This window comes from Delphinus delphis, chromosome 12 (genome assembly GCF_949987515.2).
Source record: "Delphinus delphis chromosome 12, mDelDel1.2, whole genome shotgun sequence".
Taxonomy (NCBI): Eukaryota; Metazoa; Chordata; class Mammalia; order Artiodactyla; family Delphinidae; genus Delphinus; species Delphinus delphis.
Genome location: NC_082694.2, coordinates 83,027,604 through 83,044,539, shown reverse-complemented (window position 1 = coordinate 83,044,539; position 16,936 = coordinate 83,027,604). Strand labels below are relative to the sequence as shown.

At 51.0% G+C, this 16,936-nt stretch overlaps 1 protein-coding gene across 1 annotated transcript; it reads left to right on the top strand.

Moving 5' to 3' along the window:
* The first annotated feature begins 3,539 nt into the window (after positions 1–3,539).
* On the top strand, positions 3,540–13,500 carry KLF11 (KLF transcription factor 11). Its single transcript, XM_060027104.1, has 4 exons — positions 3,540–3,694; positions 5,289–5,558; positions 6,841–7,801; positions 10,833–13,500. Exons 1-4 carry the CDS (start codon positions 3,653–3,655, stop codon positions 11,111–11,113), a joined length of 1,554 nt encoding a protein of 517 aa, XP_059883087.1. The 5' UTR covers positions 3,540–3,652; the 3' UTR covers positions 11,114–13,500.
* Positions 13,501–16,936: the final 3,436 nt, after the last annotated feature.

Below are 16,936 nucleotides of genomic sequence, written 5' to 3'. Positions count from 1 at the left end.
AGAACAAACCATATGATACTCTTTGTACAAGTTTCAATACATGCAAAAACATCCTATGGTGTTAGAAGTCATGATAGGGATTATCCTGGATGGGGTTAGGGAGGCGGCTTCTAGGATTCTGCTAATACTCTGTTTCTTGATCTCCATGCTGGTGACACAAGTGTGCTTGCCTTGTGAAAATTCACCGAGTTGTACACCTAAGTTTTTGCACTTCCCTATATCTATGGTATACTTCGATAAAATTTATCAAAAGGGAAAAAAAGGGAAAAGGAAAAGAAATGCAAGAGCATTTCCAGCAATTCCAATTCTAGGAAGTAATCTTGTAGTTATTTTTGCATGTGGGCAAACAATGAATGGACATGATGTCCTGGCAAACTGGAAATAGTCTAAATACCCCAGTGATTTAAGCAGGAGTGGTTAAATAAAGTACAACACGTCCATATAACAGAATAGCATCTAACCGTGATAAATCACGAGGGTGACCTTTTTGTACTGATTTGCAACAGGCTCCAAGACATGTTGTGAAATCAGCTAGCAAGATGCAGAAGGTGCACAGAACACTGCCTTCTGTGTAAAAGTATTTTTTCCATATACACAGACTCTCCGGGAGGACCCACGAGAAAGTGGTGGCCGTCTAGCTGGGGGCATCATGCTCTACTTTATCCAGGAGTTACCTGTGTCGAGGCCCAGTCTGCCTGCTGGACCGCGCTCTGCCTGAGGGTCTGTGGGGCCTGGTGCCAATGAGGGCCTCGGGGATGGCTCTGTGTCAACGACTTGTAACTGTCTTCAGTTTATAAACATGTCAATATCCACTGACTATAGGCAGGACCAGCATCTGGGGTTTGGCAGCAACCACAGACCGGTGTGTGTGTGTGTGTAAGAGAGAGAGAGAGAGACAGAGCGAGAGCGAGAGCGAGAGCGAGAGAGAGAGAGAGAGAGAGAGAGAGAGAGAGAGAGGCGGGGGGGGGGGGGTGCGGGGGAGAAAGGCTTCATGGAGAAGCCATATCTGGGTAGAGGTGGGGAAGAAGAGAGAAGGGACAAGCATAAGCGAAGACCTGTCTCTCTGTCACATGGACCGATGCAGGAAGGGTAGGGCCTTAACGCTTGAAGAGCCCCGAGCCAGCCTGCTGCCCAAGTTTCCAGGTATTCCTGCTGTCCAGGGGGCAGAAACTGAGCTGGAGGTGAGAGAAGCTTGTGCTCCAGACTCCTGGAGAGTCGATGCCACCTCCTATTCTGCAGAGACATAGCCGGCCACATGGCCTGGCCACATTGGCAGAGCTGGGATTTGCATCCGGGTGTGACGCCAAAACCCTGCACTTAGCACTTGGCTGAGTCGTCCTGCTGTTCGGGGGTCAGGAAGCGCTTTGCTGAGGAGTCACACTGCAGTCTTACAGTGTAAAAGTGGAGAAGGGTTGTGGTGTTCCACACAGAAGGAACGCCACGTACAAAGCAGAAGACAGTGATCTGACCTGATGTGGGCAGCACAGGGTTCCGTACGGAGGCAATGGGGGCAGGAGGGAAAGGGATTTGGGGAACTGGCCAGAATGATGCAGCACGCACTGGCTGGGGCCTGGTTACGAAGACTCATGGATTCCCACCTAAGGAGTAAGTTTCAGTCCCATAGCTGTTTGGATTCCAAACTGAGGGTTTGATTATGGGTTCGGTACCATCTCTACTTCTAGAAGATCATTGTGGCAGTGAGATGAGGCACAGATTACAGGTGACGAAGCCAGAGGTAGGGGGACCCGTTGGGAAGCAGCGAAATAATTCAGGTGAGAGAAGATGGTGGCTTGGACCAGAGCAGGAGTAGGTGATGGAGAGAAGTTAAGAGTTTGAGAGAGATTTAGGAAGAACAACACAAAGTAATTGGCAGAAGGAAGCAAGTGCAGGAAAAGGAAGGGTCAAAGGTGACTCTCAGATTTCTGGGTGAAGGAATGAGGTATCTGGTGGTGCCCTTCTGGAGGTGAGAAACCTGGACTGGGGTAGAATGGAAGTTGAGTTTCAAGGATATTGAAGTAGAGGGGTCTGCAGCATGTCCAACTGGGCAGGCCAGGTGGTGCTGGCCTTCATTCACTCATTCAACCAGTGGTTACTGCGTACTTGCAGCGAGCCAGGCACTGGGGGTTCACAGTGAATTAAACAAGGTCCCTAACCTTGGGAGGGTTCCTTCTGGTGGAGAGACAATTAACAAATAACCGAAGAAACAGAAGTTACAGGCCATGAAAGGTACTGCGAAGGATCTGAAGAAGATGAAATGGAGAGAAGCTGCAGGTCAGCCTATGCTCCCTCTGCCCAACAGAGCAGGCCTGTTGAGGAACAAGCTGGCCAGAGCCCTGGGTCCCACCTGCTTCCTTATCAGTTTAAGGGGGAGGGCCTGGTGCTCTGATGGCCTGTTCCTTGGGCCCAGAGCTTCTTTTGCTCAGAGCCAATCCCCACAGTGCAGGGATCCGCTACTTTCACCTGTTCTTAGCTTTTAGGGTCAAGGCTTCCGCACTGTGGCCTCTGCACCGTGCGCTGTGCCGAGCCATATCGAAACCCAGCAAATGTGGGCCACGTGGATGGATGAAGGGCTGTCTCATGCCTCGCTGCAGGTTGTGAGGGTGCACATAAACACAGCCTGCACTTCAGGAACCTGGAGCTGCAGAACTGGATAAGCCGCACCCTGAGAAACAGGCAACCGAAGTACTGGGGGGAAAAAAAGGTGTCCTAGGCATCGCTCTCATTCAGGCCTGAGGACTTCCCATAGGGAGTGACGCTTACACCTGGCCTGGGAAGAATGGGTTTCACCAGGAGCCTCTCGGGTGGGCACCCGTCTTGCCCCCCACCCCCACTGAGCTAAGCGGAAACTGCAGCCCAGAACTGCCTGGGGACCGGGGTCAGCGGCAGACACAGGCCTAGAAGCTGCGGTAAGCAGCAGATGCAGGCGATGTCACCTGGAGCTAGCCAGCTTTCAAAACTCTTCCAGGCCAGGGATGCACTCCTAAGAGCGACAGTAGATTAATACCAATTAAAAAACAAGAAAGCAAAATCTGGGTTGAGGTCTCCAGGTGAGCCGCCTCTTCTGGACGGATTCACTTCATGGGGACCTGCGCTCCGGGAGGCTGCGGGCGGTGGCCCCTTTAAGCGTAATCCTCCTCCCAGCCGTCCCAACACGCTCGGGGAGTTCCCCGGCCGCAGCTGCGTGGTCCCCGCCGGCCGCGCCGCCGCCGTGGCCGCCGCCGCCGCCGCGACCTTTCCCCTACTTTCCAGGGCCTCAAGCTCCGCCCCCTCGCCGCCACCAAAATACATGCAGCATCCCGCCCTGCCCGATCACGCCGCTGCCAGGCTCTGATCACGCGGCTCCCCGCGGCGCCCATTGGCCGGCGGCGCACGGGCTAGGTGCGCATTGGCTGGCGCCCTCCAGGCCCCGCCCCGTCGGGGCGTGGTGTATTTTGGTTTGCTTCCGCGCTCCGCCCCTGCGGCCGCTCCCTCCCCAGCCGCCCCGCCCCTCCCGCACCGCGAGGGCCGCGCCAGGGCAGAGCCGCGCGGGCGGGCGGAGGCGCACGCCGGCCGCTGGAGCTCCGGGTCGCCGCCGCCCGCCGTGCACGTGCGGCAGCTGCTGTACTGAACTCCCGCCGCGCGGCCGCTTTGTTGCCTCCGGGCCGCCGGCACCATGCACACGCCGGCCTCCGCGGGCTCGGGCGACGCACGCGCGGTGAGTGGCCTCCCATTGGAGCGAGGGGCGAGGCGGGGACGCGCTGCCAGTGCGGGCCCAGGGCGCGGAGGAGGCCAGAGGCGCGCGGGGCATAACCGCGCGCGCACCGTTAGGAGCACGGGCGGCTTCGGGAGTCGAGAGGGGCGGTGGCCGCACGAGGCCGCGCCGGGAGGGGCGGGAAGTGGGCGTGTGCCTCGCGCTGCTCTCTGCGCAGCTTTGTCTACCGCTCCCGCAGCGGCCCCGCCCCGCCGGCTTCAGGTGCGGGGCTATTTCCAGCCATGACATCACCAGGCCCTGAGGAGGTGGCCGTTGGGTGGGGCGCGGCTGGCGGGAACGCGGCACGCGGGCGGCGGGGGCGGGGCGCCGGCGAAGGGGCAAGGACTGTGGGAACGCGGCGCACGGGCGGTGGAGAGGGCGAGGGGGCGGGGCAACGGCTGGCGGGAAGGTGGGGGCGGGGCAAGGGTTGTGGGAACGTGGGGGCGGGGCAAGGGGCGGGGAAAAGGCCGGCGGGAAGGCTGCACGGGGCGGGGGGCGGGCCCCGGCGCCTCAACCCTGGCGGGCTCCAGTCGGGACCTGAGGGCTGCGAGGAGTTCGCTGGTTGGACCTGGAACCTAGTCGAGCCGCGCGGACCGCTGAGAGGCCGAGAGAGAGGTGTGGGAGCCCCGCGCCGCCCTGTCCCTGCCCGCCTGTGGGCGAAGCAGGCGGTAGCCTGCACGTCTGTGACTTCGCAGTTCGTTCCGAGGCCCGGGCTGCGGGCAGAAGTGGGGCTAGAGCGGCGTTTGTAAAGGCGGCGGCGTTGCCTGTGTGCTTTGGGGGACACCTGGGCAGGACAGGTTGGATGTTTAGGCAAACTGAGTGGAAGTGTGTATCTTACTAGATGTAGAATTTCTCTGCGAAGAGATCATTCAGTCGCTTCCCGCCCCGCTCTTGCTTGACAAGAGACGGTCTGCTGCGCTGGAAAGTCCTCGGGGCCCGGGCTTGTGGCACATCTTACACTTTCTTCCTCTCCCCGCGCTGGCCTTGTGGCGTGAATCGGTGCTCCTGGGGGTGGGGACCGGGGCTGAGCCAGTGCAGGCTCTCCCGCCCAGGGCTCTGCTGAGTGACGGCCTCACTGGTGTGGAGCCTCCGGGGTTGTCGCAGATGCGTCTGTGGGGACGCTCTGGTGGCTTCGCCGACTCAGAAGGGCTGCGCTGTCATCTTACCCAACCTCAGCCATCAGTGTCTTTTCCTCCTCCCCCGGGGACAGTTTGGTACTAGCTACTGCAGCTCACACCTCTGGAAGTGTTATTAATCATTTCCCGAAGGAGAAGCTAGCTTAATAACCTTTGTTAACAGTCAGGATTTTCCGTGGAAGCCGCTGTTGGACCGAGTCCATTCCTCCTTCTCCCCCCACTGCCCCCCACCCGCCGCTGCAGAACGCTGGCTCGGAGCGAGTGGTCCTCGGCGCTCGGCAGGCATCCTTCCCTGGAAGCCAGAGCGCGTGCGCGTGCTGCCGGGGGCGGGGCAGGCTTCTGGTGTGCGCGTCCCCGTGCTGTCCCGGTCCCCCCCTCCCTGTGTTTCCAGGGACTCAGCCACTGTGTTGTGTCGACTTTAGGTTGACATCATGGACATATGCGAGTCAATCCTGGAGAGGAAGCGGCACGACAGCGAGAGGTCTACGTGCAGCATCTTGGAGCAGAACGACATGGAAGCTGTCGAGGCTCTTGTTTGTATGAGCTCCTGGGGTCAGAGATCCCAGAAAGGGGACTTGTTAAAGATAAGACCCCTCACACCTGTCTCTGACTCTGGGGATGTTTCCACCATTGTGCACGTGGACGCAGCCACACCCGAGTTACCAAAGGACTTCCATTCTTTATCAACTCTGGTAAGAGGAGGGGGAGAGGAGCGATTTGTGCAATGGCTGGAGTACCTTCAGTAAACATGCTGAAGAGCTCCTGGGGAGATTCACCCGATGCTGGCAAGCAAGTTCATACCCTCCCCTGTATGGGTCCTAAGGGTGAAAACTTCTTTTATCTCTTGAAAATATGCTTTCCATTGATTGATCATAGCTTGCAGCCACGGGGTGAAAATGTCCATAGGCTGAAACGTACAGATTAATGGGAGAAAGCAAAATGTACTCATTTCCCTGGGGAACTGAGGGTGGAGGCTTAGATTCCCCAGATACCCCAGGCCAGGGTCAGGATCCGCTGCCACAGCTGGGGAAAGCCTGTGCTTTGGCACTGGACAGCTTTTGTTAGCTGCGTTGAGACCCTGGCCTCTGCCACCCTGTGGCAGCCAGCTTCTTTCTTGGGTGAGTTGGGTGTAGTCAAGCACTGGTTTTGGTTTTGGTTTTCTTAACTTGCTACAGCTCTGAAGTTACTGGGGAAAACTGCTTCGCAACTTGGAGAAGTCGAGAGCTGTCAATTGCTAACAAAACTGAAAATTATAATCTAATTGTCCTGGGCTGGAAGCCTGCCCTGGAAGGAGAGTGTGGAAAACCGACTTGGAGAGAGAGGGATGAGAAGGGACTTGGGGGTAGTGGAGAGGATTGTACAGGTAGTGGGCCTGGCTGCCCAGAGCACGTCACAGCGTTGGGATCGTCCACTGAGAGGCTGAAGATAAGTGGGAGTGGTGGGGGAGGTGTTACAGAGGCTCACTATAGGCAGAACCCCTGGTTAGAGCAGGGCCTTTTATGGGTCATTCTGACAGGTTTTACCTCTCATCCAATAGGCACAGGATACGTGTGTGATTGATTGGATATGTGTGTGTTAAATGATTACCACCGAGGTTTTTAAAAAATTTTTGAGAATCTAAAATTATTGTGTAAAGCTTTCATCTTGAATATAAGTTTGATTTCTCATTTGCAGCCCTAATATGCAAATTGTTCATTTCAGTAGCTGTGCGAGGCCAGGAATGGCGCTGGCGTCCTTATAACCGAGCAGATGGACGGGTTTGAGAGAGGTCGGGAAAGGGAGAGAAAGCTAGAAAGTAAAGTGTCTCATGCAGCTTTTATATTCACTGGGTGTGATTGGGAGCAGACTTTGACCAGTCTTTTCTAGATACTTCTTTGTAAAGACCTTGGGGACAACATGATCAAAGTTAAGTTCCTTAAAATTTAACCAAAACAACCTTTTCACACAGTACTTTTTTCTTTTTTTTTTTTAAAGTGCATGACTCCTCCTCAGAGCCCTGACCTCCTGGAGCCGTCAACAGGGACAGTTGTTCCTTCCCAAGTAACTGATTCCAAAGCACCTGTGGTCGTGGCTGTCGCCCCAGCCTCTACTGGGGCAGCCGGAGTGCTGAGCAGGAGGGCAGAGAGCGCCCTGCCTGCTTTGAAGGCAGAGCTGCTGGAGCCGGCTGTCAGCCCTCACTGCAGGGCCACGGTGACAAGTGTCATTTGCCACACTGGGGGGAGTCCTGCTGCTGCCCACGTTCCTACCACCCAGACTCAAGCACACCAACTTTCGGCCAGCGCGGAAGGAGAAGCGCAGTTTTTGGGGCACGTTGAAGCTGTGCAGGACACACACCTCACAGACAGTGTGCTCAGCGCTAACTCAGCGTCCTGTCAGCCTTGTTTGCACAAGTCCAGTGGCCTGAGCCCCACCAAAGACCAGCAGGCAGGGTGGCCCGTTGCAATTCAGACCTGCTCACCAAAGAATTATGAAAATGACTTGCCAAGGAAAGCCACCCCTCTGATTTCTGTGCCCATTCCTAGTCCTCCTGTCCTTTGCCAAATGATCCCTGTGACTGGACAAAGTGGCATGTTATCAGCTTTTTTGAAGCCATCTCCCCAAGTGTCTGCAGGGACTGTCAAACCCATCTTACCCCACGCTGCTCCAGTGCCCCAGCCTGTGTTCGTGGGACCGTCTGTGCCTCAGGGAACTGTGATGTTGGTTCTGCCCCAGGGGGCCCTCCCGCAGCCTGCCACGTGTTCGTCGAGTGGAATGGCTGTTGGGAATACCAAGTTACTGCCCCTTGCCCCTGCTCCAGTGTTTATTGCATCCAGTCAGAACTGCGCCCCTCAGGTAGACTTTTCCCGAAGGAGGAACTATGTTTGCAACTTCCCAGGCTGCCAGAAAACCTACTTCAAAAGTTCCCACCTCAAGGCTCATCTTCGCACTCACACAGGTGAGAACTGAAGCAGGTAGGGCATAGGGAATGTCGGATCCCGTGATCGGGAAACACACGTCCAGCCGCCTTTGAGTGGGAGCGAAGCTGAGAACCGCTGGAGAAGGTGGCCATCTTTCTTTGGTTCTGAAAAGCCTTCATAGTCTTGGGGTGAACGTTAGTACAGCTGTCAGTGGTTTTCCTGGAACATGGTATCTGGTCACCCCAGTAGCTAAAATGTAATATAGTTCTGTGATTGTGAACCTGTGATTGAGAGGCTTTTAGGGTGAGGCTCACATTCCCCCTTTCTCTTCACATTGCAGTAGACATTCTTTCTTTGCATTTTAGAAAGTGTCCATTCACGTTCAATAAACATCAGTGTGACTTACTTAGGCTTACTATGGGGAAAGAGCTCTCCAAAGTATGGAAAAGTTTGAATTCTAGAATATTTGAACTTTAAAGGAATATTGTTTTTTTATTTTTGGCAATATGTGGTTTTAATTCAGAAGGACTCACACAAGAAACTAACTAAAATGACTTAATGATCTCTTCATTGTCCTGTCAGATCCAGTAGAGTTTTCGGCAGTGATGGAAATGTTCTCTGTCCATTAGGAGGGTAGCCACTAGCCACGTGGACTTGAAATGTGAACAGTGTGTCTGAGGAACCGAAGTTTAACGTTTTCATTAAGGTTGCGTTTATATAGCTACATGGGGCTGGTGGCTACCATGTTTAGCGGAGGTGTGAGGTTGCCTGGTAGGTAGAACTTCTGCTGTAGTTGATTAGGGCAGAACGTCTCAGGTGTTCTGTGACACTCTTGTTCTTTGAGTTAGTGTCACTTGTTTTGTTTTCAAGGGTACTGTGGTTAAATAGTCTGCTTGTTAAACTCACCTTTCAAAGGTTCACACACATATGTATATATAATAAGCCCAGTTAACAGGACGCAGGTTCTGCAGTAAAGGTGTGCTTCGTAAGCTGTCTTGATCGTGGAACCCCAGATGCCGGCTAGTGGCCTGGGGGACAGCAGTGAATTGTGAAATACAGTTTAGGAAAGGCTGAATTGGAGGGAGTTGTCATAGTACTTTACTTTGAAATGCTTTCCTGGTAGAGTGGTTTCTAATTAACACATTAGAACTCCAATCGTGGCAGCTCCCGCTTGCAGAATGAAGCCGCATCTGGAAGGCGGGCCTTACGGAAGGAGCCCTGCTGTCCTCCACACTGCGGAAGGGGCTGTGTGCTTCCGGGCTAAGGCCCCAAACCTGGCCTGTGAAGAACTTGCCTCTCTGCCTTTACTGTCTCTCTCCAGTTCCACATTTCTGCCCTTCACCCTCTGCCCTCTGCCTGTCTCTACTTACTGAAAACCCTTTAAGGGCCATCCCAAAGTTAGTTCTTAGAACTCTTCCCTGATCTCTCCTTCTTTATTTGACCCTGGTGGTTTGTTGTGTTTTTCACCTTATTGTCCCTTTGTATTTTTAGTTACGTACATAGGTGTCTGATCTCACTGGATATAGACTCTTGGTGTCTGTCCCAAGAGCCTGACGCTAGTCATTGGTGATGCAGGGTTGCTGTCATGGCTGTATCGGTGTGAATGGGCACCCCTAAGGGGCTCATTGACTTGGCAAGCCCTGCTTTTCACTGAGACTGCTGAGGTGAACTTCAGATCACATCCAAACACAGATTCCACATGTGGGGAAGCGCAGTGGAATGAGGTTTTACTGTTTATTCAGTCAGCTTCCCTTGGTAGGAAACTAAGGTGATCATACAAGCTCTTTTCAGGTTTCCCAAAGTACTTACATTTAAGTAACCATAAAGGTTCTGAAGAATCAAATTCTTGTGTTATTTCATAAACACTAAATTGGAGTTTTTATAAGAAATAGAAATCTTGGATAGGTTTACCTTAGATAAGATAGTTTTTCACTGTACCAACATGAAAATTTGTTTAATTAGGATACGGTCGAGTGAGCAAAGGCTACATTTTTGACATGCTGAAAACATAGGGCACTTTGTAAATCCCACGCCAAAGGGTGGTGGTTCTCTGTCCAACATCTGGCCATCTGGTATGCTGCCAGCACTGGTGGTAGTTTCCTGGGAACAGGTAACCTTATGCTTTCAACATGGGGTCTTTGAAATCCATCACAGCATCACTGTGATAATGAATTTTCCTTTTAAATCAGCTTTGAAAAACATCAGATATTTAGTTGATCTCTCTCCAACACTCATTCATTCAAAACCATTTATTCACCACCTGTCATACAAAGTGCTGTGCCGGGGGTTAAACTGTACATAGATGGATGAACTAGACAAGTCGTAAACCTTCGGGAAGGTAGGTCACATGACAGCACGCAACAGCATTTATCAAATCCCTTCACAAGGTTGCACAAGCGGTCTATGGTGGTCACAACCTGGTCAAGATCAGGGCTTCAGGATGCAGGAGACGGAGCATTCCTGCTGGCTGGAAAGGCCCAGGATTCTGCGGACAAGGGCTTCCCACTCACCCCTGTACCTCCAGGAAGACACAGTATGGGCAGGACACCTGCCGGGTGCTCTGAAACTTTGAGTGAATGACAGATGCTTGAAGCTTGTAACAACAAGAAGGTAGCTGTTAGAATTCTAACCTGTTCTGCAATTAACCTCTTTGTCAGTGTAATAACAAATATGAAGATGGAATTAATGATTCTGAGAAGTCTTGCAGGTGCTAGGAGGGATTTTTTTTTTATATGTGCAGCTTCCAGAGAGGGAAGGAGTCATTCCTTTCAACAATTTACCTCCTACCCCAAGTTCACAGTCAAAGATTTATTTTTATTTAAAAATATCTTTAGAAGGATTAGATTAGTTTGATGTCTTTGGGCCCTGACATATTACATCTTAGGTGTGGCAGGAAGAAATGCATCTTGGACGATTTCTTGACTTCCACATAACCTGATACCAGAATGATAGGATATTACTTGCTGCTTAGGTTTCGACGAATACAGTTGTAAAACGACATGAATTAACCTGTCCAATAAGGTGCTGCGGATTTATGTTTCCTTTACTTTGTGTTTTCTTATCTCTCAGGAGAGAAACCTTTCACCTGTAGCTGGGATGGCTGTGATAAAAAATTTGCTCGTTCAGATGAACTCTCTCGCCACCGCAGAACTCACACTGGGGAGAAGAAGTTTGTATGCCCAGTGTGTGATCGGCGTTTCATGCGCAGCGACCACTTGACAAAGCATGCCCGGCGCCATATGACCACCAAGAAGATCCCTGGCTGGCAGGCGGAGGTTGGCAAACTGAACAGAATTGCCTCAGCAGAGAACCCTGGGAGCCCGCTGGTGCACCTGCCGGCCTCTGCATGAAAGGTCCTCCAGGGAGTTGTGGATGGGAATTTTTCAAAGCCTTTTTTCAGGAATGGAAGTGATGGTTTTCTCTCCAAAAGAAATTGTCTTGAGGGCTAGGGGAGCTGGTTCTGATGAAAGTATGTTAACTTGTCTTTTTTGGTGGGGAACCCTGTTCAATATCTTTTGTAGTTTCAGAAGTTGTTTTAAGGAAAATGGAAGAAAATTTGATAATCTAAATCACCAGCATTCAAACAAACATTTCGGCAATAAATTTTACAAAATCTGGATTTTTTTACAACCTTCCTACTCCTGTTTTGTAGAAATGAGACACGTTACTAATTTTTATACTGTTTTTTATTAAAAAAAATTTATATTGTTGGTTCTCAAATTACCAATTTCTATATAGATGATTTTACAATCTTCTTTTCAATGTTTAACGATGTTTTTATAATAACCCTACTTTTAGTAAAGTTGGCACATTATTCAGACAAAAAAACTTTACAACTTTGTAATCAGGCCTTTTAGATCTACGAATTTTTTAGAATCAGAACTGGTTGAATAGGGGCCTCTTAAAGAAATGGGGGGGAAAAACTTCGCAGTCAGCTTCTTCATAACATTTCCAAGGGAAATTCCAGACAACTATTTCTTTAAGGCTGTAGCCCAAGGAATTAAAATTTTCATTAAGTAGACCTTAGTCACCTGTGTCCATGGTGTGACTTGTGAAGAATGTACCCCAGAGATTAACGTAAAATACTCGGTAGATACCCGGTGAGCAGAGAGCTGATGTAGGGTCTGAGTGTCTGTACTCTGCTGAGAGCAGACCATTCAGAGTCTGCTGTTTGTACCTCAAACCCCCAAAAAAGAAAATGTAAGCACTCAAACCCAGCTGCTTTGTCAGTTGTCAGTTTGACTTCTTTTGCTGTGGCCTTATCCAAGTGTTTTGTGGGTAGAGTAACTTAGAGAAAAAGATGTCCTTAGTAGTTGGAGGAACTTTCCACCAAAGTAAAGCTTATGTAAGGTGAAGCGGACATGCGTATGGTCCAGCTCCAGTGTTCTGATTCCTTTATTTATTAAGTATTAAGAACGACGGGAAATGCAAGTTACACTAAGCGGCAGTAATACTACCAAGCTGTCCTTTCATTCATTTTGTTTGAAAGAAATTGTTTTGATCAAACAGAAAATTACTTGGAATGGGGTATTTTGCAGTCTGGCTAGAGAATAGACCATGGGCATCACTTTGAAGCTGTGAGCACAGGTCCTAGCATTACAGAGACTGCGCCCCAGTGTCCAGGTGTCCAGGAAGCTGCTGAGACTGCTTTGGTTGGGCAGCGTTGGGAATCCAGGCAAGAGAGTGCATGTAAGGAACACAGTGATGTTGCTCTGCCCTTCGAGCCTGGGAAGGTTTTTATTGTGCCATGTGTATTTAGATTTTTGTCTTTGCCTCTTATTTATTTGCATTTACCTTTATTAAAATGACGGTAAGGTGAAATATTGAATAAATATCAGGTTTTGTGTTCAGGTCTTTTTAGTCTAATAACCCTTGCCTGGTCATTCATTGTATGTTACTTGATACCCATGAAGTATCAACTGCTAATTGACATACAGTTCTGTAAGCGCCGGCTGTGTGTTTAGTAGGCTTCCGTGTCTTTGGAGACTTCTGTAATTGAGTATTCCTACTGGTCATGAGACATGCTACAGTTGGAAGAGAACCAGAATTAAATGTCTATAGTTCGTGATTCCCCACCACCCAGTTCTTTCTTGCACTTATATCTTAAATCAGCATAAACATTTCTTTGTGTATGCTGTAAGTGGCATTAAATCTGGATATTTTTAATTATACAAAGTGATGTTAGTCCTGCTAAAGTTCTGGTAGATAATACAACGTCTTTGAGTATTTGGTTGCTTGTCACCTAGAACTTCATTCTCTGAGCAGTGTTGTTGCTAAAGGATAGATGTGTTAAAAAAAAAAAAAAGTTTTGATTTACACTTCCATTTCCTGATTAGACTTTGAAATACCTTCTGTAAACAACATTTTTGGCCCTCTGTGATTGAAAGATTGTAAATTGGGAAACAGCTTCATCTGAAAAATGCAACGTGAGAACCAGAACCCCGCGGTGCGTGTTCAGCGTGGAGTCCTTCCGCTGCGGCCCGGGCATCGGAGGAGGGCGCGGGCGGCACGTCCCCCAGTGCACTTTACTGCCTGAGCAGTTTTGCTTGATCTTTTTTGACTTTGAGCCTTTCAAGTAGTTAATAAAATGTTAAATGTTTCAGAATTATGTTTTATGTAACAGACTTTGACTTATTATTTAAATGAATATGTGTGATGTAACTTTTTTCTTTGGATCATATAAAACTTTTTTGATTTGCAAACTGGACTTGTGTCCTGTGTCATTCAACTGCACTCCGGTGTACCCAGTGCCTGACCCTCCTCTTTGTTTTCTTGGGTTCTGTTCTACTTTCAGGGCACCGTTTGGCTTCTTTGGAGGGTCCTTTGTGAAAGAAATGTGTGAAGGAGCAGCTTCTGTGTTGGCCAATTTGACGTCAGGACCGGTCTTGGCAGTAGAGGACCATGGCTGCTGGGTAACCCATGACCCTCATCCTCATGCCCTCCGTGTGTCAAGAGGGGAGTATGGGAGGCAGCCTCTTCCCTCCCTTCCCCCACCCCCAGCCCAGGCTTTAAAGGTACATCAGGGAGCCACAGTCTCCGCTCCTGCCCCTGGAGTACGTTCTCTCTCAAGCCCGCTCTGCTGGGGCTGTGCATCCACGTCCCGCGAGGGGAGGCCTCGTGGGTGTGGCCAGGCATTCGCGTGGGCTCAGGTCCTGGTGCCCGTCGTGCTTGTCTGTGAACGGCACTGGACAGGGTTGGTGGGTTCCCCTGCAGGCCGCACCGTGCTGCTCTCCTCTTACCTCGCTGCTCCTTCGCCGGTCCCCCTCCTCTCCCTGACCCCTCTTCTATTCCCCTCACAACCTTGGTGATCTTTTCCAGCCTTGGCACTTAGATAAAAATAACTTCTCTACCATGAAGAGCCCCGCATGTATGTCTCTCCTTTACGCTCCACACCTGGCTTCAAATTCCTGTGTCCAGCTCTCTGCTTGACACCTGTCTAACCAGCATCCCAAACTTGAGACGACTGAACTCCCCATCTCCTCCACACTTGCTTTTCTCACAGTGACCCCGCTGCCTTTAAAAAGGACAAGGAGTCCATCCTTCTAGCTGTTCAGGTGCAAAACCTTGGAGGCGCCCTGGGCTCCTTTCCCACTCCACAGCCAGTCTGTCACTACCCTGTTGACTGACTGCCTTCCCAAGCCAACCATTCTGGAATGTGACTCCATAAGCCACGCTAGTCCCGGTTATGCGTGTGTGCGTGTGTGTATGTGCAGGTGTGTGGGGAGGCGGTAAAGGATCAATGTGCTTTGCATTTAGCAATACACTTAGAAAAGTCTCTCCAACTCCAAGCCCCTTTGCGCCTAGGTGCCGGCCACACACCTGTTAGCCTCAACTCTGTGACTCTGTACCTGCTCTCCTCCCTTTGTGCCACCAAGATTTTACTTTCTGGCTGTAACATCCATTGTTCCTTTGCTGTCAACCTGCCTCTTTGTTTAGGGACTTCTTAAATTAAGGACTTCAGACATGTTGCTAACACCCAGGCCCCATCCTGGGAGGAAGTCCGGGCACCAAGGACACCACACCCCAGGGGGGTGAGACACACTCAGTCCCTGCTAAGTTAGGGAGGCTCATTCTCAAAAGCCTCTCACCACTCTGTAGGAAGCCTAGTCGTCCCAGAATTGCCCAGAGCTGGCTCTGCAAACAGGTTTCCTCTCCCCAGCATGTTCTCATCTCAGCAGACAAACTGGTCAACAAGCAAAGATGATAAGGAAGAAACAAGTTATAAAATAAACGTCACAGGGATGTAAGGTACAGCATAAGGAATATAGTCAATAATACCATAATAACTTTCTATGGTGACAGACGGTAATTAGACTTACCGGGGTCAGCTTTACGCAATGTAGAAAAATATCAAATCACTATGTTGTACACTTGAAACTAATATAATATTGTAGACTATAATTTAATTTTAAAAAAGAAGACTGTGTTTAAAAAAAAAAAAGAAACAGGTTGCTACAAGTCCAGTGGTGCTGGAGGAGGAGATGCACAGGCAGAGTGAGATGATGACAAGGTGGGGCAGTGGCAGCTAAGCTCTCACCGCCCAGCTCTGGTGGTAGCCTCTGGGAGCCTTCCCAGGGCTCCCCTTCTTTGGACTCCTTCAAGACTAGAGGTTCTAACCACTCGGAAGAACTTGCCAGTTTTATTGAATTTGATTGTAAGTCTTGTGGGTCCCACAAGACTTGTGGATGGGTGGGTAGGGGTATAGATGGATGGATGGATGGATGTGATGTGATGTGATTTCTATCACAGGGCAGCTTACATTTTAGCAGGTAGATTAGACTTGCAATGTTCAGTAAAATATGGCAAGTTCCTACTGGAGCGGGCAGAACCCCTAGTCCTGAAGGAGTCCAGGGAAGAGGGCCTGGGAAGGTCTACCAGACTCCTGGCAGGCTGCTTTGGTAGGTGGTGTTGATTTGGCCTGAGGCAGGCCTGGGTGCAGGTCTGACTCCATCTAGCTCTGTGTTGCTGAGAAAGGTACTCTACCTTTAGACTGCTTATTTATAGTGAAGACTAGGTAGAGACAGCAGGTAGTGTGCCTGTCTCAGGGTCTGGCACTTCTACTTTGTACGTGGAAGAAAACCTTAGTTTTCTATCAAAGGGAGCTAGGGCCCAGAAATAACAGGATGGGCTTAGAGTATTCCTGTGTTGCCGGCTGCCATCAAGAGTGTCAGGGACTGTGCTAAACGGCACAGGGGCTCCCACTGGCCAAGTTGTGACAGTTTAAACATTAAAGTGATAGTAATATGAATTCCACTTCTGCCCATGATGGAGTAACAGGAAACAAATATACCCTCACACCCAAAAAATCCAGACAAAAGGTATCAAATGAGAGTTTTCCAGGAGCTGGACCTTAGGTCATGAAAGACAGTGACCCTGAAAGACAGGAAATAAGTGAATCTTGTGACTGCCCAGATTTGCTGCCTTGAGGAGGTTTCCAGATTGTGGTGCAGGGACAGGAACTCAGCAGGGACCCAGAGGAGTCCCTGAGTCGAGGAGATGGAGCTGAGGGTCCAGGGATGCCAAGGCATTGGGGGTGAGGGGCAGACTGCCAAGAAAGAGAGGACGGCCCAGAAAACCCTGGAGATCTCCAGACGGGGCGCCTGGGGGGAGGAGAACAGCCTGAAACCGAGGCGAGTCCTGTGCGCGGGGGAGGGGTGGGGGTGGCGTGTGTCCATCTCTGGGCTGAGGAGCCGTCTCTTGTACCACTTCTCAGAGGGCCACCCGACGTGGTTAGAGGGCCGCCCTAGCGGATAAGGCGCTCGGAGAGAGCATAGAAGGCGCACGCGGTGGGTCAGGACGTTGGCGGGGCCTCGGGCTCAGTGTGCGCGCTCCCCGACCCCGTGCCCACCTGGCTGGATGTTGGAACCCAGGGAGATGGCTCTGCGTGTGGGAATTACGCGAGCTGTGACAGGTGGTGCCCAGGCGGTTCTTCTGAGAGACACCCCTACCAAAAGGCCACAGCGGGGCAGCAAGTCCGCACACGCACCTCTGAGCCCCCGAAGAACCCGGGACCCGGGCTTCAGCAGCCGCGCAGCCCGCCCGCCGGGCCTGGGGGCCTGCGGGCCTGCGGTCGGCCTCGAGGGGGCGCACCCGAGCTCGGCTCCCCGCGCGGGGGACCCAATCCGCAGAAACCGCTCCGGGAACCCTCAGAAGCCCCTCTGCCGGGAAGATTC

Bases quoted from the DNA above. Each gene is read 5' to 3' on its own strand.
- KLF11 (XM_060027104.1), top strand. From the start codon at position 3,653: ATGCACACGCCGGCCTCCGCGGGCTCGGGCGACGCACGCGCG. The intron at 3,695-5,288 runs GTGAGTGGCCTC...TGTCGACTTTAG, and splicing joins GCTCGGGCGACGCACGCGCG to GTTGACATCATGGACATATG. The intron at 7,802-10,832 runs GTGAGAACTGAA...CTTATCTCTCAG, and splicing joins TCATCTTCGCACTCACACAG to GAGAGAAACCTTTCACCTGT.